The sequence below is a fragment of the Heliangelus exortis genome, chromosome 21 (assembly GCF_036169615.1).
Source record: "Heliangelus exortis chromosome 21, bHelExo1.hap1, whole genome shotgun sequence".
In the NCBI taxonomy this organism is placed as follows: Eukaryota; Metazoa; Chordata; class Aves; order Apodiformes; family Trochilidae; genus Heliangelus; species Heliangelus exortis.
This window is the reverse complement of record NC_092442.1, coordinates 7,589,287-7,616,631: the sequence shown is the minus strand read 5'-3', so window position 1 is coordinate 7,616,631 and position 27,345 is coordinate 7,589,287. Positions and strand designations below refer to the sequence as shown.

Sequence of the window (27,345 nt, the reverse complement as noted above, 5' to 3'; positions counted from 1 at the left end):
TGGTGATACCTCACACATAACACCAAAATGGTCATTAACTAGCCAAGAAAAGTCAAAATCTTCCTGTCACTTCCCAGTCAGGCTTTTCAAACATGGTGGTGAAAGACTCAATGCATCTCACACTTCAACACCCCTGGGGTTTTATTGATGGATCCCAAAATTAGATCAGCAGACCCAGGCAGGCTCAGAAGTCTAGCTAGGCTTGTTATTCTAATGAAATGGTAATTGCTGCTGCTGCAGTCTAAAAAAGAGCCTTTGGTCCTGCAGCAGCTTCAGTTAAGCAGTGCTAATTGCCAAAGCTAATTATGTAGCTGTTGCTCCTAGATACTGATTCAGGTTGGGTCTATAAACAATAAAAACAGTCGCCAAAGCGCTGTGGCTCTGCTGGGGATGTGACCTGGGCGAGGCTGCAGCCTCACTCTGCTCTCCATGCACAAGGCACAGACCAGGAGCCGTGCAGGGAACAGAGGTGACATCCCAAGCTGCTGCCACCCACTCTGCACAGGGCAGGACTAGAGAGGTGACAAGTTCTAGGCAAGAGACCTAGCAGAGAATCTTGCTAAATGGTTTTCAATTTTGAGAGAAAATGGTGACAAAAAGCTTGCCCTTCCTCGGTTCCATGGTGCAGGTTTTATTAATCTCTTTAAACAGCTATCCTAAAAATGCCTGAAGTTGCCTCTGTGTTGCAGTTAGTAGAAAGCAAGAAGCAAATAGAAAATCTTATGTTCCCTTTCCCCAGGGAAGAAAACCCTCCAAACACTTTTTGGGTTTACATCCCATGCCTGTTTCATCAACGAAATTCCCAGCTGAAAAGGTGCACTACACCAATTAAATCACCAGAACTTTCTAAGATCTTTCTGAAAAACAAGCTTGCTGCTAGGGCAAAACATTTGCTGGTTAGAACAGCCCCAGCAGCCTCATATAATTGCTCCAAAGGGCTTATGCTTTGCCAGGCCCCTTGGAAATTGCTGCTTTGGGACTAGAAGCAGGAGCAATCCAGCATTGGCAGCTGTGCTGCCATTGCAAAAAACAGCAGGAATCTTCCCCAGGACACTGACAGCCAGACAGGAGAAGTCTGGGAGAGGCCACAAGGAAGGAAATTTCTATTGGTCTTGGCCATGCTGCCACACTGCTCTCCTCCTTAGTGCTGGACAGGAGCAAAACAAAGAGGGAGATGCTATAGGTTATTCTGGAGAGGACTTCCCAGGATCCTGCTTAGGGAACATTTGGTAAAATAGATTTTATTTCAGATCCAATTAACAGCTGAGTTACGGGACTCAAGTGAAATAAAGGGCAGTGAATCTCCTAGACTCTATTTACATGATTTATTAGAACACTGCTGTCTGCAGGAGCGGGCGGCAGCCGTTATGTTTAATTTATGAGGACACGAGGGGGAAAGGGCTCTGCTACCAAGCTGTTGGGGGGTTCCTACCCCAGCAGTGCAAAAATTCTCCTCTTATAACAAAGGCACTAAGAGCCCCCCCTTGTCCTTGTGTTGCTGGTTGTTCAGGGGACTAAATGGTGTGTCAGCCACAGCTCAGCAGCCGGGCTGGGCAGAAAAGCACCATCCATTTCCTTTGGTTTCAACAGTTTCACAGAAGGAAGAACCAAAGCTGAGAGATTCAGAGGGGAGAAATAGATGAATTCCCTGCCTTGCAGCTGAACTACCAGCAAGGGGCAATGTGTGTAGTGGCAGGTTTTGTAGCAAGCACAAAGGTGAAACAGAAGTCTTCTCATCTATGTTTCTGAAACTTCCCATTTTAAGCAACTCCCATGCCAGAAACCCAGAAAAGGATATTTAAGCTGACAGCCTTGGAAGAGCTCCATCATTTGATGTTTGGTGTGTTTGTAGAGGAAGCACAGAAGGATTTTCAGTGACAGATGAAATCTGCAGTCCTTCTAACACACCAGTTAAAGTGATTTTGCCTCTTAGAAGCCAAACTATAAGGTTTCTATCAAAGAGATGTTTGATACCAGGAAACTAAGTATTGTGAGAAAAACGGTGTCCAGTTTTCTCACATTGCAATCAGCATTTGTATAAAATAACTGCTTTCCCTGGCTTGCATAGCAATGCACAGTAGGGACACCAGCTGCCATTTAATTCTTTCCCTTTCTTTTTTTTTCAGAAGCAGCTGATGTACAGTGATAGGAAAATACAACCACAAATAACGTGACTGTCTATAACTGGCTGTTCTCAAGAAAAGTGGTTTTGGTTTCTTTAAACACTTCAGTGTTGTCCCAAACATCTGCTAAGAAGAGAGGCTCTGATGCCCTGCTGTATCACTGTCACAAAACTGGGTGCTCCAGAGGGAAGGAGCCTAATTAAGTTTATTATTTACTGATAGAGCAGCCTTAGATTTGGCAAATCCCCTCCCAGCAAGACTGTGTTCAGCTCCAGCATATGTTGTTTGGATCCATAATTTGAACTTAAAAGTAGTTTTTTCTAATGGGTAGATGTGAGCTTTCTTCCAAATCTCTACAGGAGGTGGAAGGCTCTCCTGGGGGTGTTGCCTTTTCCTGTTAAGTGTTTCTCTAATGGGTTCAGCAAGAAGCAGAAGGATCAGAAATCAGCTTTACAGTTGCAATTTAAAGCTTCTGTTTCCACCCATCTTGGGAAGTCTCTCTGTTCACCTCACTCACTCAGTCTGATCTCTCATATAAAAAAACTGGTACCTCTCTTGCTTGTTTCCAAAAGCTGCTTTAAGTAACATTTTTTAACACCCATAAATACAGTTAAAATATAAACTGCAGAATAAGAGCCATCCATTAAAAATCAGTTTGCTCCATCTAGTTTTCTACCACCAGATGAAGAGCCAGAGATGCCAAGAGATTGCTTGTAAAATGAGTTTCAAGTGGGACCATGTTTTAACAAAGTCATTTGTGCATCTTGCTACCTAAGATGCAGCCTCACAAGAATCTCCAAGCTTTGGTATTCCTGAGTGATTAACTCAGCTCTCAGAGGCACCTGAAACACGATGCATTAAGACAACTGAGCCGTAGGGGAGTTCTAGGCAATTGCTTTTGCTGTCAAAGATGTTGTGATTTCTCATGTCCCAATTTAGGGAACACAAGAGAAATAACAGAAAACATGGTTTTAAATGAAGGGCAAGAAAAATGTTAGATAAATGCATCAGTAGTTAAGTCTCTGCAATAGAAAGGTGTTGTGATGGTTTCCTAACAATAGTTTGCTCAGCTTCTAGGCTTAAGACAACAAACCCTGCAGTTCCTAACTTCCATTTTTATTTTAATAATGGATCTGTCATCCTCCACACTGCTTTGGCATAGGTCATACTTACTACTTTACTGTGCTGAAGTAGCACACACTTTTTTTTTTGCTTTTGAGAAGACAGCAGCACACAGTGCTGCCCTCAGAACAGAGATGGGCTTGATCTGTTCTTGCAGGAATGGCAATGCTTGAGTTGCACTAAAAATCAGAAGAGATGATGCAGCTTTTCCTGAGCATAGGGTTGTAGTAAGAATTAAAAGCAGATCTCCTGTGCCAGAGATAACACTAACCCAACCACCCCTTCTGATTAGAAAGGGTCATTTTTCTCATTTCCCTCATCTAGATTTGCAATGGCAAGGGAGATGATGCTTGCAAATTTAGCTAAAAGCTTTCAGCCACATTCCCATGAGCACCTGGGCAATGGCTATTGCACACAGGTGCCAAAAAAAGCATTATTTCAAATGCAGGAGATTTTTAGGGTACAGGAGAGAAAATTACTTCTTTTAATTCCTTCCCTGGCTCCCTTCCCTTTCCTAGCCCTTCCAGTAGAGTTCACAGAGGTTTTGTTGGAGCCACATGGGACCCTGGTCTCCAGGCATGACTCCCTAGGGTGCTGGGTAGAAGCACTACTGTTGCAGACTAAGAGCTAAGCAAGGAGCTCCCCTCCCATCCTACCTGTCCAAAGCTGCCAGCAGGGAAGCATTAGGGGCAAAATGGTTCACCTGGCTCCTTTTCAAGAGCTTGAATTGGACACAGAGCCCATTTTATCCTATTTCCTAAGGAGGAAGTCAGCAGTCAACCCAGATCAAGTTCTAGAAAAGTCAATGCAACATTTAAGGGTTTTGGCTTTATCAAGTTATTCAAAGTTTGGCAGACAAGGAGTGACTGTGAACAACCAACAACCAGCACTCAGTACTGCACAGCACAGCTTCTCCCAGCAGTTTAAGCTACAACATGGTTTTTGTTGCAGCAAGTCTCTCAAGCACATACCTGGGGCAGTTGCTGTGACCCAGTTGACAAGAAGTACCATGAGCTGGGATGGTCTGATGACTTGTGATCACTGCTCTACACTTAAAACAGTCACATACAACACTTAAAACTAACACCTGCTTGCCTCAGCTTCTCTCCTCTTTCCCACTCAGCCCCTAGGCACTCACAGCTTGCTTCTGGGGTGCTCCACACCCCACAGTAAACCCCCTGGCAAAGCCCATGGCTCTTATTCCCCATCAACCTCCCCCCTCAGCCCCACCACCAAACTCATCTTTAAAAAGTATGTCAGCTGCCAGGATGCAGATGGTCGCATTTGCATCAAACAACTTTTAAATTATCATTCAAATTAAATTAAATTGAAAAGGCAATGAGCTGTTCCTATAGATCTAGGCACACAAAGACGGAGTTAATGAAGGTCACATTTGTAACCAGTGAAGAACATTTAAATTGTATCATGCCTAGCATGGTGTGCCATTAAAATAAGGTGCCTTTCTACGTAAGGATAAGTTACTCTTGAGGGCCTTGTGCAGGATTACTCCCTGTCTTGGGACCTTTATAGTTTAAACAGGAAGGAGCTCTGATGGGAGCAGCAGAGCACCACCAAAAACTTGTTGGCCATGCAGTGTGAGGCCTCAGGCATCAGTCTGGGCCGTGCAGGTCCCACCTGCTCACCTTGCCTGAATGCAAAGCCAGGCAAGCCTGGAAGGCTCTGAGTAACTCAGCTGAAAGACACTTCTTCAAACCCAGGAGCTCTAGTTGTGCAAATGTGCAGTCTGCAGGCCTCTGGCTGCAACTGCTGCTTTTACATGCACAAAACCGTGTGCCTTTTGCCTTCACCTGTGATGCAGACAGCTTTGAAGAATTGCCCTATAATGGCTTTTGTGACATCTGTCATCTTCATGGCTCTGTGTTGTCACAACGATGTCATACAAATTAGCCATACCTATTTCCCTGTAGCCAGTTTGGCTACCAGGGGCAGAGTACAGGCTGCTTCCCATGGGCCAGAGGCTACTTCCCAGGTTGGGCTCTGACAAAACACTGGGTGAGTGATCAGACATTGGATCAGACACTGGAACGGACTGCCCAGGGAAGTGGTGAAGCCACCCTCCTTGAAGGTGTTTAAGGAAAGGCTGATGTGACACTCAGTGCCATGGTCTAGCTGATGTGGTGTTAGGTCACAGGCTGGACTTGATCTCAGAGGTCTTTTTCAGCCTCAATAATTCTATGATTTTGTGATTCTGTGAGTGCAGGAACTGAGCACTTGACTGAGTGACCTGAGTCCAGGCAACCACAGAGCAGTAACTCAAGCAAGCCAATGCAAAGCAGACATTTGTAGCTACTGTTCCTTCTCTTGCCTTTGTGTGACATCACACCTTATCTACAACAGCTGCAGGCCACACTGTGCTTCATCCTGAGAAATGAACTATCAGCTACTGCAGGGAAATAAATAGCACAAATACATACCAAGTGCCCCTTAGCAGCTAAGCTCTTGTTTTCACACTTTCTGTGTTCCACACTCAGGTGTGAAGGGAGATGCTGAGAGATCAGAGAAACCTGTGAAATGGAGAGTAATAATTGGCAAGATTTTTTTGGCATCTGGAGCTAGTTTTTACATGCAAAGGCTTAAAAGCTGTTGATATCCTATAGTAGTAGCATGCTCTCTCACTGCAACACTTGCCCTCAGAAGGAGACTTAATGCACTTGCTTTAATTATCCACTGAGGTTTTAGTTGCTTGAAAGTGACTGAATGCACCCAAAATCTTAGCAAATGTTACGAAATCCACCCATCCACCTTTCTGACATGTTCTAACAAAAGCAATTAAGTCACAGCTGAATGCAGTTGATAATTCCTTGCAACAAGAATCACCAGGTTCAGTCACTGAGCTGAGCACACTGGGTAAGCTGTGTTAACCCCATCTGTAAAACGTGCTGCTGAGAGGTAGTGCTGTGCCTTTGCTTACTCTAAGAACAACATTGCTTGGATTTTTTCCTAAATGCTCGTAACAGTTGTAAATCTGAGGAAAGCCCTTTTGATCACAGTGGATGATGATCTAATTTGTATCAGCACCACTGAGAACAAAATCTGGACCTGAGTGTTCCACACAAAGCAAGCTTTTGTGTGATGGCATCTGAGGAATTGCAACAACTGGAATTAAACTATTTTACATAATCCATTCATAAGATACAGCTCATAAATAATAGCAGGAAAACAAAATGTCAAGCCAAACTGATTTTAAAAAAAAGCTTGAAAGCTGCCTTGCAAATGAGATGCACAATAGTTGCTCAGCAGTGAATGGTGATTTACTCTCTGGTTTGTAAACCAATTTCTTTATCAATAGTCAAAGTTAAAAGATTATGCAAAAATAACAAAGTCAAGGATATGTGACTAGGAGGAATGTGTTACCACTGCTGCCTATCTGCATTCAACAAAGGAATTTTAGGCTTTGTCTTTTTTTTGATAACTGCAGAACAACTCCCCATGTAAAACCACAGTCTCCCTCTGGGCATGGAAGCAGACTTCCAGCCCTAGTTTCTGTGTTTCCCCTTCATCAGCTCTGGGGAGTTGAGTTGAATAGCCCTGATCACAGAGGTCATGGACTTCATGGGGTTTGCTGGTGCCTTTTGCCACTGCTGACTGCTGGGGTACGTGACACGCCTGTGGCAGGGACATGGCTTGGTTGCCATCCCCTGAAAACTCAATGACTTTTCAGAAGAGATGAAGAGTTTGAGTCTTGTCATTGAGTTCTCTTGCACAGCATCAAAGGGTTGCAAATAGAGGGCTTTGCACTGTCAGTTCATGTTCTCCTAGGAATCTCTATGGGTAGGAAGTTTTTCCTCTTTAGATGTTCTATTAGGAACTGCTGATGCAGAATCCATCGAATCCATTAAAAGTCCATTAAGTCTGTAAGGCTGCTGTTTGTTTTCCTGTGTTGTCTGAAGAATCTGGAAGGCCACAAGCTGTTTGTTGCCTGTGGCAGATTATCCTATGCTGGCTGGCTGTGTCTCCTGGCTGCAATATGGATATGTGGGTTTGCAACATGAGAGCATACAAAGAACTTATGCCTGGATGGCTAGGTCAGTGCCTTTGAATTATGTTACCCAGAAATGACAACAGGAAAAGACAGACAACAAATAAAGTGAGAGAAGTTTGGCCCAAAATACCCCATGCCATTTTGCATTGGAACAGCCCTGTGTCTGAGATGTTTGCTCTTTAATCAGTTGTGAAATGTATATTCTTCCCTAATAATTATGCCAACAGGTGACAATTACTTAAATTATAACTAGATATACATTAAAGTAAGTTGAATTTGAAGACTGATGGTACTGAGTATGAAAAGTATCTGTATATTGACCCAAATTAAAAGTGGCCTTTTACAAACCAGAATCAACCCCAATTTTAACATATGTGCAGCTGACAATTCCAGATAGCACCAGGAAATAGCTATTTCTAAAATAAAGACACAGCAATTCTGTGCAACCCAGAATGATCGGGGGCTTTAGGCAGAACACACTGGCAAGGACACAGGATTAATCTTTTGGAACTCTCATCAAGCCCAGGGGAGGATCTAAGCCCAGGTTGTCTCAACAAGCAACGTGCAGTGATGATATTCTGCTGAAACCTCACGACACCCTGTTGTGAACTGGTGATGCTGTCCAAACGGGCAGCATAGCATCTCAGTCTTGCAGATAGCAGCAGATCCACCTGGTACAGTGCAGAGGTCAGGCACGAGTGTGTGAGACGCTTGTCTGGTTTGTTAGAGCCTCCTGGGAAATTTGTTTGGGTTTGGTTAACTTGACTTTTAAATGCAGGCATCCTACGGAAGGAAACTTCCCTGAATGACAAGTCTGATGCAGTTAAACAAAACCATTTTTGAAGTGCAGAACTCCAAACGTGATTAAAATGCAGGTTTTCCAATGTATATTTCATCAAGGCTAACCATGAGCAACCCTTTTAAGATATTTCCTTTGATGGCTGACTGTTTATTTGGATTCAGTGAATGCAGGTTTGGTGAAAGAGGGTGTCAAACAGGTCAAGAGGCGAGACGGCCACTGTGTCCTGGAAATTCAAGCCTTTATTATGTGGTCTCCATGGGATTTCCTTTCCTACATGGAAAAATGTCTGGTAATGCCATAGCAACAACAAAGGAACAAACATAGGAGGACATGTTTAAGGCTTAGTAGGCTGGATTTCGTAAATGACTGCATTTCCAGAACAGTTATTTTGCTTAGAGTAGTATAAACAATGAGAAGCTGAACTAAAGGCATAAGAAATAAGGATGAGCAGCTTTCCATCTTCTCTTGTAGGATTTGTCTTTAAGGCAAAAAGAGCCTTATAAATATTAAGGAGAAGCTGAAAAATCCTCATTTTAATTTAAAACTGATTCCTCTCCCTTGTCTCATACCAAACTTATAAAAGAAGCACCCTTAAGCCCAATGATAAACCCCTCACCCTGTGTGGGAGAGCACAGCCATCTGCAACTAGACCTATTCTCTGCCAGCCAGTTCCCACAGACCAAATCTAATGGCTGTTTGTTATGAGAAGGGACTTTGCTTAAGGATTCAGGGGCTAAATGGCCCTTAGGGCATTTGGAATATCTGTGGAGATTCACAAAACAGGAAGAGTCTCCCCCAAGTCCTGCACTTTAAGGCTGGGCAGCTCCCTGGGGTGGGGGTCCTGCCCTCAGATGGCATGGCCAGGAGTATGTATGCCAGCAGGATATGTAGAAAGACATAAAACTGTTTGGGTTTTTTGTTTGGTATGGATCTGATCTGGTATTTCACTGGAATGTTTGACTCACCAACAGTACTCTTAAAGCCTTAAAATGGTAGATCAACAAGATTTATCAGAATCAGCTTATAATCATGACACTGATCTGTCAGTCTGCAGCCCCAGAGGAAAGTTTTTGCAGCCCTCTTATAACCTTTAAGAGCCTTGACATGAGATGTAAGGCTTCCTGAGCTGCTTCCTGACCTTATTTGTAACCTTCCTTTCATGAGCCATTATTCTTCACACAGAGAGCCCAGATAGCAGAGCCCATCAGCACCTGTCACGGAAGAGGTCTGACCTAAAGCTCACAGCCTGGCTGTCATATTTCAAACCAGCTCTTTATCAGAGGAGACCAAAGTCATGCCAAGAAAAGACATGAGAGGTGTGTGTAAGAAGGAAAAAGCTCTCCAATTTTCAGGAAAAACAGCTAGGAATTCATTTCATAGAGTTACCCAGGTTTTGCTGGAGTAAATCTCAGAGACAGAATTCCAGTGCCTTCATTTGCAAACCTATTCCACATGCCCATCACAAGCAAAACAGTACCTCTGACCTCAACCTCTACCCACTCCTGCTCTGCCTGGGATCATCAATTAGTCATTGGGTGTAATGTTGTGATAACTGATTTGTAGTTTAACTGTCTCACTCAGATTGCTTCTCAAGGGAGGGCACAGAGCATCAGCGCTTCCCTGTCCTTGTGCAGAGGGGACAAGTGCTCTGTGTTTTCCCTAGACCAACCCCTTCAGTCACTTCTTTGAAGCCTAAATCTGAGGTTTTTCAGGCTCCCATCACAGAAGAATGCTAGCATTTTATTTGTAACTTACCTAGTATTATCCTGCCTCTGATTTTATTACATATTTCTTTGAAAAGAGTGGCTGAAACCAGGCAGTATCTGGAGCCCACCAGAAAGTGGATGGCAAGAGGTCCTAGCATGCCTCAATAATTAATGGGAGCACATGACTGACAAACTCACAGATAGGGTTTTGTTCCAAAGGCTCCTTCATAAAGAATTGTCAGTGCACTAATTATATGAATTCTCCAATAGTTCAGTGCAATAGTTGAAATTGTTTCACCAGGCATGAAAAGAAGTATCATGAGATTAACACTTAAACAGATTGAAAACATCTGGGTCTAGAAAATGGATTGGCTAGACAGGCAGCTTTTGCAGGGCTTTGCAGGGTTATTTCCCCCTCCGGATTAATCTGCTTGACTACAGAATAAGTATTTTTCCGACCTGCCAGCAGAGACAATATTAATAGTTTCTAATTCTTTAGTCAGCAGAACACAAAGGAGAATGCATGCTTGGGATTGGGCAGAGGGAAGCCTTTATGATCCTCTAGCATCCCTTTAAATTCTCCTTCTGTCACTTGCAACAAAACAGGCACTTTTTGGTATGGAAAACACATGGCGCACAGAGAAAAAAGGGAGAATAAGGCTGCCACCTTTAAATGCAGAACTGCACTCAGATTTATGGGGTTGTGGCTAAGGAACAGAGTAACAGCTGACATCTTTTTATGGGTGATTGGGAAAAAGTAAATGTATTTCATATACTATTAGGTACTATTAAACAATGGTTAGTGACCTCAAAGAAATAATAGATGGATTTTTTTTGCCATTAAAATGCCATTAAAAAATGGAGTGAGTAGGAGGAGCCATTGACTTGATAGTGGTAAATGACCTGATCACAGGTGAATAATAATAATTGTGCATCAACAGTGATCAGTGCCAACTTGACAGATAGCTCAGAGTTGACCTGTAATATTTGGCATCAAACCTCATTTCTATGCATCCAGCTTCATGCCTTCTATCTTTATTACCCAGTATATTTTCCCTTCTGAGAGCAGTCTGATTGCTACTAATCTTCTAGCCTGTAACCTAATGCTCTCTCTTTAAATGAAGTCCCCATATTGTTGATAAAGAGTCATTGTGTTTGCTTATCTCCCTCCTCTCCAGAAGTGATAGCAGGAAATCTGACTTCTCAATTAACCTGTGCTGAATTAGAATCTTTATGATCAAATTGGTCGATGTGATTTTTTTTTTTTTTTTTCCATCTGGACTGCTTGAAACTCAGTGGGAATTAGGATTTGTGAAGCTCACCAGAGCTTCTTTCTGTGCATCAGATTGCTGTGGTGTACACAAATGAGAAGCCATTTTCTTGTCACTCCTACAAATTGCTTCTCTTTCTGAAATTTTTGAAGGAGGAATGAATGTGGCACACTGTTGCAGGGAAAGCAACAGAAATGAGATCATTTGCACTATGGAAAAATAATGGATGTTTCACTGACGTAGCAAAGAAAGGTGGATAGAGCTGTCTGTAAAACAGCAGCTAGACTCTCCACAAATTAATTAAAATTATTATTTAAAATGCATTTTTCTGGGATGCAATCTTACACACTGGCACGTGAGAATGAACACATTCAAAACACAGTGTACTTGGGTCTTCTGCATGTTTTCCAAAAAAGTTCTTTTCTTATTAAAATAATGTAGCACAAATGCCACAGTCTATGTGGCAATTCCATCAAAGGTCAGGGAAAAAGTAAATGGGTGACTCATCAAGAGAGACAGGAGTTTCCAACTGATTCAGGCCAAGATGCCTGAGGGCTGCTGGGCTGGGAGCACATCCAGCCTTGACATGGCATGAGTGGCACCAACTTTTCTTTTTTTTTTTCCTTTTTCTTTTTCCTTTTTTCTTTCTTTCTGTTCTATGGGGGCTCTCAGGTATAGGGACCTCCTTCTCCACTTTGTAAAACCTGCTGTTAGACACTGTCTTCCCTGCATGTCTGAGTTAAAGCAAGGCTTAACCTGGAGGAATAAGGCACGTTTTAATCCCTCAGCATTTTACATAGATGAACCATGAAGTTTAATTACAAAATGCTTAATTAGAGACTGTATTTAAGATCAGCAAAATGTGTCCTACATTGAACAGTATACACATGTCCTTAAAATATGGATACCTAAAAGAAAATTATTTAGAGGCTAAATGGAACCCCCATCATTACTGCTTCATTTCCTTGCTGCTGTTTCAGTTTGGATGGGAAGGGCACTGGCAGCAGATCCTATTCTGATTAATACATTTCAGTTTAAGATTCCACCTGTAATTATCTACTGTAGGAACAGGAAGACCTGGCTAGGTTTAAATCAGCATGCCCTGGATACCTCCTGTGTTCACCAGACAGGTACTTCAAATATTCCTCTTGTTCAAACAGGGATGCATAGCTATAGGTCATGGAGGGCTCATCTGGGCTGTGTTTATCTGGTAAGAGAAAACCTGCACTAAGAGGCAGAGACGCTGAGGCACTGCCTGGCAAAAGGAACTTTTGCTTTCTGAGTATTATGGGTGAAAATAATAGTGTTGTTCTGTAATGTTTTTTAGGTAGTTTTGCTGGTAGGAGAAAATTCTCACTAATCTTTACACTTTGCACATAGATCTCTCCATCAGGAATTTGTGCCAGAATACACATTCACAGCACAGGAGCCACTGCAAAACTGCAAGTCAGAAGTCCATACTTTTCATAAAAATACTCCTTTGCTGAAGATTTCAGCAAATTTCAACAAATGCTTTCTCTTCCACCTGGTATTTTTTATTTTCCTTCTTAGATTCTGTTTAAATTCACATTATTTCAGACCCATCCTGTAATGTTTGCAGAGCATTCCAAAGCACCTCCCAGTAAAAGGACATTAGTGTAATGTATGGTACTATAAATAAGAGACTTTTTTAAGAAAGTCCTTGAGTTATTTTGCCATAATGACAGCAGGCCTCATTAAACAGCTGCATATTTGACACAGATTGGGGACGTTTGCAGTGCTAGCCTGCCTGCACTTTATAGCAGCCCCAAATGTGACCCCTGGGAACGCAGCAGTAACAGAGATGTGGGACTTAAATTGGATTGCCAAAGGAGCAGGAGTGTCAACGCTGGCCTCTCCCTGCCCTGAGGGAGCAGTCTGGGCAATGGCTGGGGTGCTGCCTCCCTTCACCTCTGCTCAACACCTCATTACTCACTGTGCTCAGCAGGGTGACATTGTCTTGTTCATGACAGCCACACACACAGCTCATCTTTTTCCTAAAGGAAACCCCATAGCTGTTTTGTCCCAAGTGCTGTGTGTGTGTTCACACTTAAGTCTGTGTTTCAGTTGTGCCATTTTTGTGAAATATATTGTAGAAAAAGCAAACCAGCATCCCTACCTGAAAAGATGCACTCCATGTCTGCCTTCACTGTAAGGTGCTGCCTGCTTCACTTACACACTTGCTCTGAAGAACACCTTCCTGCTCCTGCTGTGGATGCTCCCGGGGTGTCTCACCTTCCTCCCAGCTTCTTCCTCACTGGTCAAGGTGTGTGGGCTGGGCTGTAGCCTCTCTGCCGTGCCCCACACTCACCAGGGTGTGCAAGCCAGTTTTGTGCCAATAAACTGAGGGTATATCATGTCTTGATTGATGCTACTCTCTAAATGTCATGTCCTGAGACTTTGTAGATCTAAGAGAAAGGGTCTGATGTTTCCTGAAATTGCTGAAATTATATATACTTTTCTCAACAATCTCTTTCAGTCTTCAGAAACCCAGAGCCCTGTTAGGCTTACATCTATAACAGTGTTCAGTCCAGTAACACTTTCACATTTTGAAGAAACAAAAATAAATGCCTGGAAAATCAAATCACCATTGCTACAGAAACTGCTTGATAAAACCTGCTGTCTTTCTTGCACACCAAATCTGCCCTCAGCATGCAAGCTGTCCTGCTCCCAGAGCCAACCTATTCTATTCTTGCCTCATCCTCCTCTGAAGGTGCCTAAAAAGCAGTAAGAGCAGGTGCTAGTGGTGAATTCATTGCTAATTGCTCATGTATTTCAGCTGTTCCATCCCTCAGCAAAACAATTCTGTTAGGAAAAAAGTTGTAGAAATGTAAGAACAGGAAACAATTTTGAAATGCAGCTTGTTGTATGTGTGATGATGAGGTCAACCTTTAGAGGGTATTGTGAAAGTCTGAGAGAATCCATCTGAGCACTTGTTTTTCAGTTAAGCTTCTGAGAGTTCAACCTTTTATTGTATGGAGGCAAAACATTCAAGCCAGGACATCCAGGCAGACAGGGATTTACACAGACCTCATAATTTGCTACTGGACAATCTGAACTATGAATTTGTCTGCAAGTCACTTCACCAGGTCTGAGGAGTTATATCCTCCATGGGTCACCGAACACAGGTGAACATTTTATAAAATATCATTCCTTCAGCCCTTCACTAAGTGTGTACAGAACACCAGGCTTACAGACTCCTGAATTAAAGCTGTAAATTCAAACTGTCAAAGCCACAAGATGTTGGACCAGGCAGCAGGTACCTTTATGACATTCTCTTATTACAAGCACAGAGATGCAATTGCTCACGCAGGGCATTAAATCAAATTGTGGATGGAAGCTGTGACAGAAACACCTCAGCTTCCTGTCACACAGCATGTGCTGGCAAAACAGTTGCAACTAACCTGCACAGCTGGGGAGCTGGCAAGGGTTTTCTTTTGGATGGGTTTTGCCACCCCAGATTTATCCTGTGCACCTGTGGCTCTGACCAGTCACAATTATTTTAATGAACTTAATTCTACAGAGCAACCATTCCAGCACACTTGTAGGACAGCATCTGCTGTGCTGCCTGGTTGGGCACATGGTGCTCTGGTGAGTGATGCTGGATCCTCCCAAAATGGCATCAGTCATGGAGGAACAACCACCTCAAGTGGCTGCTATCTATGTCCAGAAACACAATGATTCAACAAAATTAACAGGGCCAGTAGACTAAAACTGTGCTGAACTGGTTCTGTGGTTATTGGTTTGTGTGTCACAAAATCCACAGTAGGTTAGCAGATTCTAACAATGTTGCTGACAGAAGTTGAACTGTTTGCACTGAGCTAAATGTTTCCTGTGGACACATCTGTTGGGACAGCAGAGGTAAACCCTGTGCTGTCAGCATCCTTCAGCCAGGCCGTGGGCTCCTGATCAGAGTTTACTCGGGCTTTGTTGTTAATTGCTCCACTCATTCCTTCTTTGTAGTCAATCAAATTTAATTCTGTCTCTAGATTCAGTAATTACATGATCTTGTTTTTATGCAGGGCTAATAGACCACCTAAGGCTTTGTGTAAATTAGTTAATGTTTTCTCCTGCAAAGCTGGCATTTTTCCTGCATTGTGGTGGCAGGTGCAAAATGTTCTTTTGCAAAAGCATATGGTGAATCACTGAAGTACAACAAATGCTTATGGATTTTTGAAGGACAGGGTTAGAGGAGCATGTTCTTTATGATATACATTAGCACAGTGTTAATTTTTTAGTTCTTCAGTAGCCTGAAATGCCTTAAAGTTGCTGCTGAGAAAGCAAATGGGAAAAAAAAAATCTTATAAGGAACATGAAGGGAAAATATTTCAGAAGGTGCTGAAGAGAAGAAGGAGTGACCATATTGGGCAAACAGTCTAAAAAGGAGCACAGGTCAATGTCTGTCTTGCATTAAAACACAGACTTGTGGAGCAAATTATTTAGGCCAGTTGCATAAAAATGAAGGATTCTGTAGGGGAAAATAAACTGATGTTGTCAAATTTATGCTGCTGCTTATTCTCATACTGTGAGAGAATTGTAGTTCTTTGTAGATATCTGGAGGCAAAACATGGCCTACTGAGGTCAGTGGCAACATTTCTGTTGAGTCAGTATGGGCAGGATTCATTCTAAATCTTCAACTGTTTTTATTTCCCGTAAATTATCCCAGTTGGAGCTGAAGAGCATTTTTAAGTGAGGTTTTATTCCTGAGTGAGTAACTATAATGCATTAATAAATCAGTGGCCAAACTAAATAACTGTGCTTTTCTGATCATGTTTCAGCCTTCCAATTTATTTGTTTTTCTTCTCATGTTATTTTGAAAACAAGTCAAAAATCCACATTTTCTGGCAGTTTTGGGATGCCTATAAGAGAGGTAACACATGCTCCTTTCTCTGCTAAACAGTCCCTGTGTGTGTTCATGCAGCAGTAGAGTCAAAAGCCCTGCATTAGTTCAGCTTTGGTTCCCTTCCCTTTCTGCTGATCCCATGAAATTGAAATAGCAAGTGGAAAAAAACTGAAAGATCCCATCACACATTCTCCAATCTAAAGTACTAACTATCAAGTTATGCAAAAGCCTGAGGTAAGCCTCAAAGTTGGACCTCTTACACAGCAATTTCCTTGAAGAGTTTTTGGATCACATTTTTGTATGGGTTCCTTATACATAAAAGTGTTTTATTGTATCTATTCATCCCAGTGATCTGGATTTTATTTATCTGACAAAGATATTTCTATGACCGAGCTTCCAAACATCCAGAGAAAAGCATGACACATCTGCTTTTAGTTTGTCCTTTCTGTGGCTAATTTGAAAATGAACACTGGAGAAATACATGTACAGCACAGTGGCTGCACATTGTTACTAGCAAACACCAGGTTGGAAACTTCTAGGTGGCAGCAATGGTGCCAGATGAAAGGAATTAATAAGACTATGACTGAGTGTAGGAAGAACTGCAATCAGTGGGCACGCAGTGTTTCTCAGGTACTAAAAATCCAGGCAGGGATTTAGAACATCTGATGAAAAACCTTTTAAATCTTCTAACTTGTTCCCAAGTCCCTCACATGGTAATCAAATACTGCAGCTGAGACCTTATGTCTTCCCCCCACCAGCATATCTAAGCAAGCAGCAGGGATGGCTTCCTTTGGAAGCTGACTGCTATGCATTTATCGTCTCTAAAATGGATGTGGCGCCTCTTTATCCCTTTGTCAGGCAAAAAATCTAAAGGAGTTAGGATGGAAAACAAGTGCCATTATGTCCTGGTGCTGTGCTGAATCTTGTTCTTCTCTTAAAGGGGAAATTAGTTAAACGAATGGAAACTTCTGTCCCCTGATGGCTGCTGTATGCACTTAGGGTTCATCATCTGCCCTGCCTTGCTGCACATCACTTCTGCCAGAACAAATGAGTATTTCCCTGATTAATCAGTAGCCCTCAGGGAACTGCTCTTTCTGCACATATATTATGATCATTAAGAAGCCTCACTATCCTCTGCTTGTTGCAGGATATGGGAAATGCAAAGTAAATTGTGCAAAATATACTATGTTTATTAAACACATTTCTCTGTATCTCGTTCAGCAATGGTGTAATTCAGTACCCTGAGATGACAAATGATGTGTTTAAATTCATTTTTCTGTGCTGCTTCATAAATGTTATTAACTCAAACATTTAAATGCAGGAAGATGGAGATGCTGTGGGGTTATTGTTGTCATCCCTGAAGGAAGCCATGGTCATGAACTAAGCTAATGCAGCTCCTGCCTGGGGCATTTCTCACTGCTGTGTGGTGGGGCTGGCAGTCTCAGTGTTGGTGCCTATGGCAAAGGGCAAGTCCCTGAGTGGTGGGATGCTGGGCAGGCACAGCTGAGCACCAGGGCCTGAGGCTGAGCTCTGCTCGCCTGCTGAAGTCAGAGAAACCCAGCTGCATGGCTGGCTTTGCTCCCAGCAGCATCATTACACCCCTACTGACACACACACTGAGCCACTGGGTCACTGTGACCTGCCAAACCAGCACAGACTCACTGCAAGATTTGCTGGACTCCCTCTCATCTCCTGGCTCAGCCAACACTTCCCCTTCCTGAAATCCCACATGGGATAGTTGTGCTGGCCAGCACTGTGGGCAGGACCAGCATGGTTTGGACCCAGCAGCGGCACAGGGGTAGGAGAGAAGATAGAGTCCTTTACAATATTTGAAACCTCAGCTTTCACTTTGCAAGCAAATTATGGGTTAAATCACATTTGACAGACTCCAGAGTAATTGCTGTGTGAGCATCACTTGAGTTGAGGAGGCAGGCGTGGCTGTGTGTTCACCTGACAATTAGGTGGCTCATCCCATCCAAGCAAGCATCTCACCCTTGTATGGTATCGGACATTAATTAAACAGCAAATTAAAATTAGTAATTCCCCTTCCACTAGCATAACCACCTAATGCTGGTACTGCACTGGGTTCACCCTGTTGCAAGATAAATTATTTGCTTTCTGGCTACAGAGCATATCTCCTCCTGCCAAACACTTGGCTGCTTCTGCAGAGGGGTCATCATGCCAGAGAGGGCATGGACCAGGTCTCTTCCTTCTTTCCTTTCTTACAACTCCAGGCTCTGGTTTCCCTGGAAAGGACACTCAGGCCCACAGGGTGGCTCAGGACAACATGGAAGCTTTCTTCTGTGTCCTGGGCTGAGACAGATGGCACGAGAGGGGGCACAGGGCTGGCTGGTGGCAGAGCCTTCTGCTTTGCTCTATTTGATGCACTTGAGCATCACCAGATCCTGCGGGCAGCATTTATTGCTCACAGCAAGACAGCTGCACAGGGGAGCAGCCAGGAACTGCTGATCGGGTCTCTGCAATCACAGGGCTTGAGTGGCCCTGCTGCCCAAAGCCCTGTGTGGCTTTGGAGTCAAAAAGGAAGGAAATAGGAAATGGTGGCTCCATTCTTGGACAGCAGATTGCACAGGAGATAGTCTGCTGCTAGTGGGAAGATCCCTGCTCCCTCCAAGCTGACCAGAGCTGTCCATCATCTCTCTCTTTCAGGAAACTGCACAGAACCAAACCCACTCACTGGGAGAAACTTCCACAAATTTCAGCTCTTTGCACTAATGCTTTTCTCACATGAAAGAGAACTTGGTTGTCTAATATTGTCTCCTGCTGGGCCTACACTGATTTATTTTTTAAAGATGAAAATACATGATGCAGTGGTCTTGAAAAATTAGAAAAACAAAGCAGCCTGGAGCTCAATATGATATCTAATTTTTAAAATGCTAACTAAAGACTGTGTAACAGGGAAGAGAAATATTTATTTTTCTATTATAAGCTAAGATCTGAGCTTAGAAACTGGCTTGACTTCCCTGGCTCCCTGGACTGGAGTGTGCTGCTTTCCTGGCATGCTCACCTATTAACAAGGTCATCTGCACTTCCAGGAGAAACTCAGAATTCATAACTGGAGTCTCAGCAGATGAAAAAGAGAGGAAGAACAGACTGATTTGGTTTCTTTACATAAAAGTATTTTCAGATAAACTTCTAGTGCAAGTGTCTCCAGCTTTGATTAGGGTCTTAAGTAGCTAATTTATTAAGAAAGACCGATGTTTATTTTGTTTAAGCATTTCAGCTCCCCTTAAAAAATAAAGTCTAGAAAATAAAGTTCAGTGTCAAAGACCCATAGCAGCACTATTCTCTGTATTAATAAAACAAAGGCAACAATACAGATGTCCTTGAGAGTAACTGTTACAGAGATAAGATGGTGATTAATGGGAAATTTGTTCTTGCCAGAGGTGGCTATCAAGTATAAGTAAATAAACATTATAGTTCCATTCTTGCAGTCTACCTACCATAAATATTATTACTCTGGTAATAGGAAGCCATAATACTACCAGCTGTTGGAAGGTTAAGACTGAAAACATCCTTGCCCCTAAGGTTATTCTGTTGATGATGTCATTTACTATGATGCCACAGGAAAAACAAATGGCATAGCAACCAATTCAATTAAGTTTAAAAATAATTTCCAGAATATAATCTTATTTTCTGATGGTGTTACTTCACCTTCTCAAAATTAGCCAAATATCTTCACCTCAAGAAGTGAAACAGCCTTTAGCAAGCTGTATTTTAAACCTGATAAAGTGCTGAGAAAAAAATAAATATGGCTTATGTCCCTTCTGATGCATTTTAAGAGCTCTCCCTGTGGGCAGTGTCCTGCAGCAGCTCACTTCCCTCCTCAGCACTTGGTGGGAAGCAGAACATTGCTGGGAGGCACCAACCTCCTGCAGTTCTCTCTAGCACTTGCCTGAAGTTACTTGTGCAAAAGAGAGAGGGCTTCCAGTGCTATCTTAAACTGAAGATAGAAAAAGACCCTCCTCCACAAAGACATTCAACCATCTCCATAGTTTATTTATGGATTTTTTATTTCATGGTCCAAATTTATTAACTAAGTTATTCTGTCAGGAAATATAAATGATGATAATTTGTTAGCTGGACCACTTGAATAATTATATAAAAATGTAACAAAATTATTGAAGGGATTTATTAACCTGATGAAGTAACTCATTAAGTCCATCAAATGCTTTAATGAAGGAGGAACTGTGGGCCCTTTTGGTATAATTGGAGATGGGAAATTGTGCAGCTGGGCCAGCCTGATAAAAATTATCAGATATCCCAAATCACTTTCATTTAGCTAGTAATTTTGGGTATTGCTCTGACTACTCTGCATTTCTATATTAGTTTTCTAACCTAAGTAGCACTGCCTCAGAACTGAATGACTTCTTTTACTGTGGCCTGAAGTTACATTTGCATGTTTGGTTACGAGCTGGGAGCTGAAGCACTCATCAGTCCATTATGAGTTTCTTGCCCCGTGCAGCTGGGAAGGGCCACAAGCCAAGGCCTGTCTCCTGCAGTGCACTGGAATGGCAAACTGCTGCAGCTGACAGGGGCACTGACTTGCCCAGGTACCTATAAATGGTGTCTGCAGAGTGAGAGAGGACAGGTCAGAGTGCAGCACACCTGCAGACTTGTCCAGTGAATTAGCAGTTTCTATCCCATTTCCTATCTGCAGAACAACTGCTTTAAGCCAGAGCTGATTTCTTTTAGTACATTTTTAAAGGGTAGGAAAACCACTGTGTGGGTACAAGCTGCATTTTTCCAGTTTGTAGCATTAAAAATCTTCCAAGTGTCCAGGTAGTATTTACTGTTGGAGGTGCTGCTATAACCCACTTCAGCAGGATGCAGTCTACCATATGGCTACAGCTGTGTGGCACCTGGGCCATAAAAAGTGGGGAGCTTGGGAGCAGACAATTATTTCCAACATTACTTGTGGTGCTGCTGATTTATGGTGGGCTGGAACCAGCAGCATGAAATGAGGGTTGTTACAGAACTGTTTTTTATGATCAGGTGGCAGTATGTGTGCTTCTGCTGAGTGATGACATTCACAGGACTAGGACATCTGAGAAATAGAAAACTCTTGTTTCAAAACCCCCTGTCAAGGAGTTTTTATTAGGACATGTGAAAACATGCAATTTGTGTCTTCCTGGTAGTTCTTATGCCCTGAGAAAACTGAAGCTGGTCTTTGTAGCTTAAATCAATTAGGAGAAAGATATAGCATGCCTTTTTTGGTTTAGGCACATATTTTTCATGGTTGCATCCCAGATAAAATGCTCTTCTGTCAGGGATTCTAATCACCTTTCAGCCATTTATGTAAAATACATGTCTCTGAAAGAGGTAATGAATGTGATATCCCTGAGGCTTGAAGACTGCTGGGATGTGGAGTGCAACTGTAATGAAGTGAGACGTGGGCATTATTCCCAGGCCTCCCACTGCCACTGACTGAGCTGCCACAACGTGCCTTTCCCTGATGCAGGAGACAAGGTATAGAATGTGCAAAGTCAAAATAAATTCACTGGACAAGGCTTTACAATAAGGTCACCTCTGATGTGAGGCTGGTGTTTAATGGCCACCAGTTTCATTATAAATCTGTTTTCATGAGCATCTGGGTCTGCTTAAATTGTGAGCCTTGGGAGAGCTGAAAAGACTGATTTAAAACAGACCTGTGAGGTGAGCAGGTGGGGAGGAGAAGGGAGCAAATGTGTCATGTCAAATCATGACATTTCAGGTAATCTACAAATCACTGCCCATCTTTTGGATCTCAGCCCCTGCTCTGAAGAGCTATTAAGAGCTTGGAACTGACAGCCAGAGCAGGAGCCAAGTCCTGCTCTAGGCTGGGCAGCATCTCCCCTCCCCATGCGAGCTGGCTCCAAAGGAGAGACAATGTGCTGCAAGGAATGTCCCCTCCCTCACTGCTTCCAGCTGCACATGGAGCCAGGCTGATACTGTTCCCTGCTAGGAAATGCATCAGATGGTGAGTTAAAGCTGCACTTTTTCTCAGCCAAAAGATCAAGAAGAAGTAATAATTCAAATTTTCAGTCATCAGCTTCATTCCCTGCCCTGTGCTGGAGAACATGCTGGTTCTGGCATGGATAAGTTAAGTCAGGATGAGAAGAAAAGCTTGTGCCACATTTATTTCTATTTGTAGAAATGGAGTTGAGCAGTTAACCAGTATGTCTTGCTTAGAAAACGTGTGCCATATTATGTTTACCTAAAATAGCACAACTGAAATATGCACTTTTTATTAGCACTTCTTAACTGTTTAATAAAATGCAGATCAGAGATAAGGAAATACAGGCACAGTACATTCTGAACATGCTGCTCTCATCTAAAGAATCCAACACTTAAATATGTCAGTATTATATTATTAGTCTGCTTCTGTGTTAGCTGTTCTGAAACAGATGAACTGAGCACGACTTACATAATTTAAAAAAAATTAAATTGAAAACCTATGCAATTATTGAAGCAATACAAAAAAGGAAAATCATAATGGCTCTCAAATTAGAGTGCATCTGACAGTCCCCATTTCTTAGCTCTCTGAGTCTTGTAAAATTTTGTGTAACAGTCTGCTATTTTGAGAAACATTAGGTCTTGTCTCTCCCTTTTACAGTCTGCTAAATAGGCTCTATATCTTCTAACCTTGCAGATGACAAAATGCACTCCTTCACCACAGTCCACACAGTGCTAGATCATTTCAGCCTTTTTGAGTAAATGACACGCAACTCTATAACTGCATGATTAGGCCCATAGATTACCAGATTACATCTATAAATCTTCACCATAGCTACCACTCACTTGGCAGAAATAGTGAAGTTTCATCATTTGTTCTCATGTAGAAAACATGCTGTGAAAAGCAACCTCAAAGGTCACTGGGATGTCATTTCCTTTTGTGTCCCTTAATAAACCTGCAGCTAATGCAGCAATTACCAAGCCCAATTACTTCTGTGTTGGCTTCAGAGAATTTCTTTTCCAAAGTCTGGATAGTTAGATTCCACTCCCTTCAGTTAAAAGTGAAGCAGATTCAGCTATCTGTACCATCATTAGACATTTGTAAATCAGGCTATTTCTGCAATAAGAGCCTGTCTGTTGTGCCAACAGAACTTGAATGGGGTATTAAAGTGGTAATAAAAAGTTATGTGCAAAAAAAGGTGCATGGGCACTCTTATTTCAGGGCTAGTTTTATTTTTTAAAAACTGTGCCTACTCCACATCAGCTAAATCCAAATAAACTGAAATGAAGAACACTGCTCAGTTTTTTATATACATATATTTCCCAGTAGTTTTGCATATATATATATATATATATATATATATATGTTACTATATCTGATGCAGTTTCTTAACTTGTGAGCTGAAGTCACGTATTTAGCATTTATTTAGTTTGGAGATATTGTATAAACTACATAATTTCCTTTGCTAGCTAACAAAGGGATTCAACAAGCTGCATAGCTTTCCTTATAGCCACATTTATATTATAGCTCCTAAGTGCAAACTTGTGAATTTCACCATTTAGAAAAGAAACTGGTACAATCTACTTGTTGGCAACAGTCCAGCACTGGTACACACTCCTCAAATGACAACGTTTGACTGAAATGGAGCCAATGGAATAAATCTTTATAAAGGAGAAGAGATAAACTGTAATATGTGAGAAGTGGCCCTATCGTTATTTTGAGTTCCAGCTCTTTGTTCAGTCAGGAAGACAGCTACATTTTTATACCAAGTATAGAGGTGTTATTATCCCTTTTCCCTGCTCTCCATTCTATTTTTCTTGGAAGGAATAATTGCTAGGGCTGCTTGCAAGAATCTGAACTAGAGGTACCTGATATGCACCTGCCAGGAGTGCAGCAGAGCAGAAGAGCATTTAACAGTGGTCCCTGTTTGCTTCACTGCTTGAATGTTTTGTTTCCACAAGGATCAGATTTTGTCTGCTTTGTTTTATCTTTGGTCACTTTCCTGTTCATTTTACACTTACATGGCATTTAAAACTACGCCTGCTGATTATAAATATTTTTCATCTCTCACCAAAATTACTCTCAGTAATTCCTCCTTTCCTCCAAAAGGAAATTCCTAATTTGTGGCTAGCCCAAAATTCCCTTTTGTTTCTGTTTGTAGATCCACATGCAGCTACTGCCATGGAGAACAAGTGACACCTTGGATCTTCTTTAGCATTGTCTTTAGGTTACCAGTTGTTGGAAAAGACAAACAAGTATCTCCTTTTTGTACACAGGAACTTGCACCAGCTACATCCAAAATACCCTAAAAATAGTGAGCCTTCAGGCATGCTACAAAAATATGTGCTTGGGAAGAGTTCTGGGAAGTACTGGCTGTAGGCTAACCAGTGCATCAGGACAAGAGATGAAGTGTTTGAAGATGCCTGGCTGTGGCACAGGTTGGAAGGTTTTGTCATTGCCACTCAAATGTCAGCTGGCTTTCTGGTAGGGTGTCTGTGGCTTCGGACAAGCATCTGCTTTGTCCCTTAAAATGATGTGAGTAAAACTGCATAAACGTGAAGAAAGGCTTAAAAAGAGCTAATAAGATTATTAAGTTAATTCAATATGTAAACCTGAGAGGAATGTGTTATTCAAAGTCAACCCATTGTGCATAAGAAGAACTGCCAGCTTTTAGAAGGGAAGTAATGGATCATATGTGAGAGGAAACTTCTTGATGAGATGAGTGAAAATTGCTTTGGTAGATTAAGTTCTTTCAATAAAGATGTTCCAAGAAAAGATAAAACTCTGCTAATCTGTAATAGGGTTGGAATAATACTCTTGCTGGCCTATGCTTCAGCCCTGATTCTAATGATTGTCTCATATGTCCCACAATCTTGCAATTAATCCATCACTGTCACAAGTGTAAGAAATATAATATATGACTAAAATAAGCAAATTAAACCTCTAAGACAAACTAATCTTAGAGCAGGTAATTTCAGGAAGATCATTCATACACTATTTTATTACTGGTGATCAGTACTGCTACTACCCATCACCTAGACATTTAACAAATAGAATAAAATAGCTTCTTCTGTTTTCTGTAAGATTTTTGGCTACCTCTGGATTTCCATCCATTTCAACATTAGAGTGGAAGGATACACACACACATAGACAAGTTTTCACATTCCTGATTCACAGTACACAAAACTATTCAATTATTGTGTTTCATACATGGAAAATCCCATCAGTCTTGCCAAAAGTGGAATTGGAAATACACATTTTTTGTGCATATGTGAGACAGTTGTACATTGGTGCCCTCTACACACGTTCTGGAGAACTACATTACTAGTTTAGTGTAAATTAAACTTGGAAATGGTATGTGATAGATTTAAATAATTAAACAGTACTTCAAAAGCTTAATGAAATTAACGAACCATTGTAATGACACAGAGTTATAGTGTAGTAGATTTTAAGATAGCAGAAAATACTATTTTCCCTGAGTAGGAGTGTCATTGACTCAGTAGCCTTATCACCAGCAATTTACAACTTCTTCTACAAAATGCTGTTTTCCCTAAAAGGAAGTGTCCTCCTAATCATATCTTATACCTGCCTGATTAATTAAAGTTATTTTATTTACAATTCAACAAATCAGGAATCTAGTTTAAAAAAAAAATAGGCAAACCATTATTTAAAAGCTTTGGGTCTGCATAGGGAGCAAGAGCACAGCACAGGGGTCCTGCCTGGGCTGACCAATCCTTCTAAGAAGAAACTGTCATTTACCATCTGGCTGCAGGACACCAGTGAAATGAAGCAATGTGAGAGAATGAGGGTGAGACTGTAACTGCTTGGGAGGGCAGAAGATTATAAAGTAGTAATAAAAAGTGACTTACAGTTTAACCCATGCACACGGACTTGACTTTAAACCACATTGCAGTCAGAAGTGGCTGTGACTTGCTGGTGAGAACTCAGGTGATGAGGACCTAGAACCAACAAATACCATGTGTCAGATATTAAAAAAAAACGCACGTTTTTAACAAGACCAAATAACTGATGAGAGATGAATCAGATGATCAGTCAAACCAAAAGAACTACAGCTATCCATTTTACCAGCAAATCCCCTCTGCACTCTGTATGCTTTATGTGATAGAACAGACCCTACCACATTGTCTAGCCTTATCATATACATGTATGACAGCAGGATCACACTACTCACAACAGTCCTCTGTACAGACTGTTTTCTGACACCTTTTAAAGTGATGTTTGTTGTTGAAAAAGCATGCAGAGGCATAAGTGTTATATGAGGGGCCTAAATGGAGTCCTACTGTTTCTTTGTGTGCTCTCCCTGCTAAGTGCACTGCTGCTAGACAGCACTATTAAGCAGTCATTAGCACCACATCTGAAAGCTTGGCTTCTGCTGATAATAAGGGGCTATTCAATATTTTGAGCCTTTGTAAGAAAGAGGGCACTTTAAATGAGAATAACGAGGTCATTCTATGACATGCCTCAGGATATGAAGCCATGGGTAACTTTTTGATATGTGAACACTGTGACAGATTATTTCTAGCCTTCAGAAAAATCAGCTTCTTCCCCTAAATCAGACCATGCAACATCAGCACCACATGGTAATCAAAGCACTGGTGTCCCTGTAAAACACATCCTTCAAAATAATGCTGTGTAACCCAATCAAGAAGAAAACATATCTGGACAGATACATAAAGTAGAGCAAGGGACTTATGTAGCATCAGAAAATCAAATTTTAACAGTGAGCAAAGTTTAAATAGCTTCAAATTCTGCATAGTTCTTTCTTTTGCCAAATGAGATGCATGAACTATTTTAGTTTTGAAAGATGAGCAAATTCAAATTTTAATTTTAGACCTGCTTCTTGCTTAGAGCAGTTCTGCTTCTCTTATAATCTGGCTTGCTTTCCTTTGCAAATGGGGCCAACCTTTTACAGGTTTTCCACCGTGAGTGTATTTCAAGACACTTCCTGCAGCTGAGCAGTCTGGGTTTGGAGTGGAGCTGTGCTGTGTATCCAAATGACATCCCAGTCTCTGGGTAGCATGGTGCTCTGCTTCCCAGCTGTATCAGCCCACAGCTGAATGCTACAACCTACCCACGGCTGTGGGTTAGCATGGTTTAGTTTGTTGCTTAGCTTAGCAGTTTTAACACTCTCAGATGTTACAACAGCAAAAAGTCTCCCTTTTTTCTGGTTGTTCTCCAAGGTTTCCTTGGGCCTACAAAGGTGGTGCTCAGGGAAATTTCTGGGCATGCAGGGGGACCACACAACTTCCAGGCTGTGCTGCTGCACAAAGGAAGTGTGCTGGCTCTTTGCTCCTTCTCTTCTTTTGGGAATGCTCAGTGACCTTTCCTAGATGAGTTGTTGGTGTGCATTTCTAGTTTAGCTTCATTTTTAGTGCATTTTCATTTTGTCCTGTTTTTAAGCAGTGTGATATGTATGCAGCCAAGGGAAATCTGCATAATACAGCTTTACTACTTTGTATTAAGCTTCACCTTCTGTGTGTTTA

General features: G+C 41.8%; 2 protein-coding genes across 3 annotated transcripts in view; one reads left to right on the top strand and one right to left on the bottom strand.

Annotated features, from left to right (window-relative positions):
• Positions 1 to 27,345, bottom strand: part of SPATA22 (spermatogenesis associated 22) — a 56,104-nt gene that overhangs the window by 17,379 nt on the left and 11,380 nt on the right. The window contains exon 9 of one of the 2 annotated variants that reach the window (XR_011730091.1): positions 25,711 to 25,800. Coding sequence is in view for 1 of the 2 variants with exons in the window: in XM_071765171.1 (XP_071621272.1) it covers positions 25,786 to 25,800 (15 nt within the window). In the remaining variant the exon portion in view is untranslated. Of the gene's footprint in view, positions 1 to 24,232; positions 25,801 to 27,345 lie in introns of those variants that run through there. The other variant, XM_071765171.1, reaches the window with a different exon arrangement.
• The window catches only part of LHFPL7 (LHFPL tetraspan subfamily member 7), a 59,117-nt gene that overhangs the window by 26,255 nt on the left and 5,517 nt on the right, over positions 1 to 27,345 (top strand). The window lies entirely within an intron of this gene.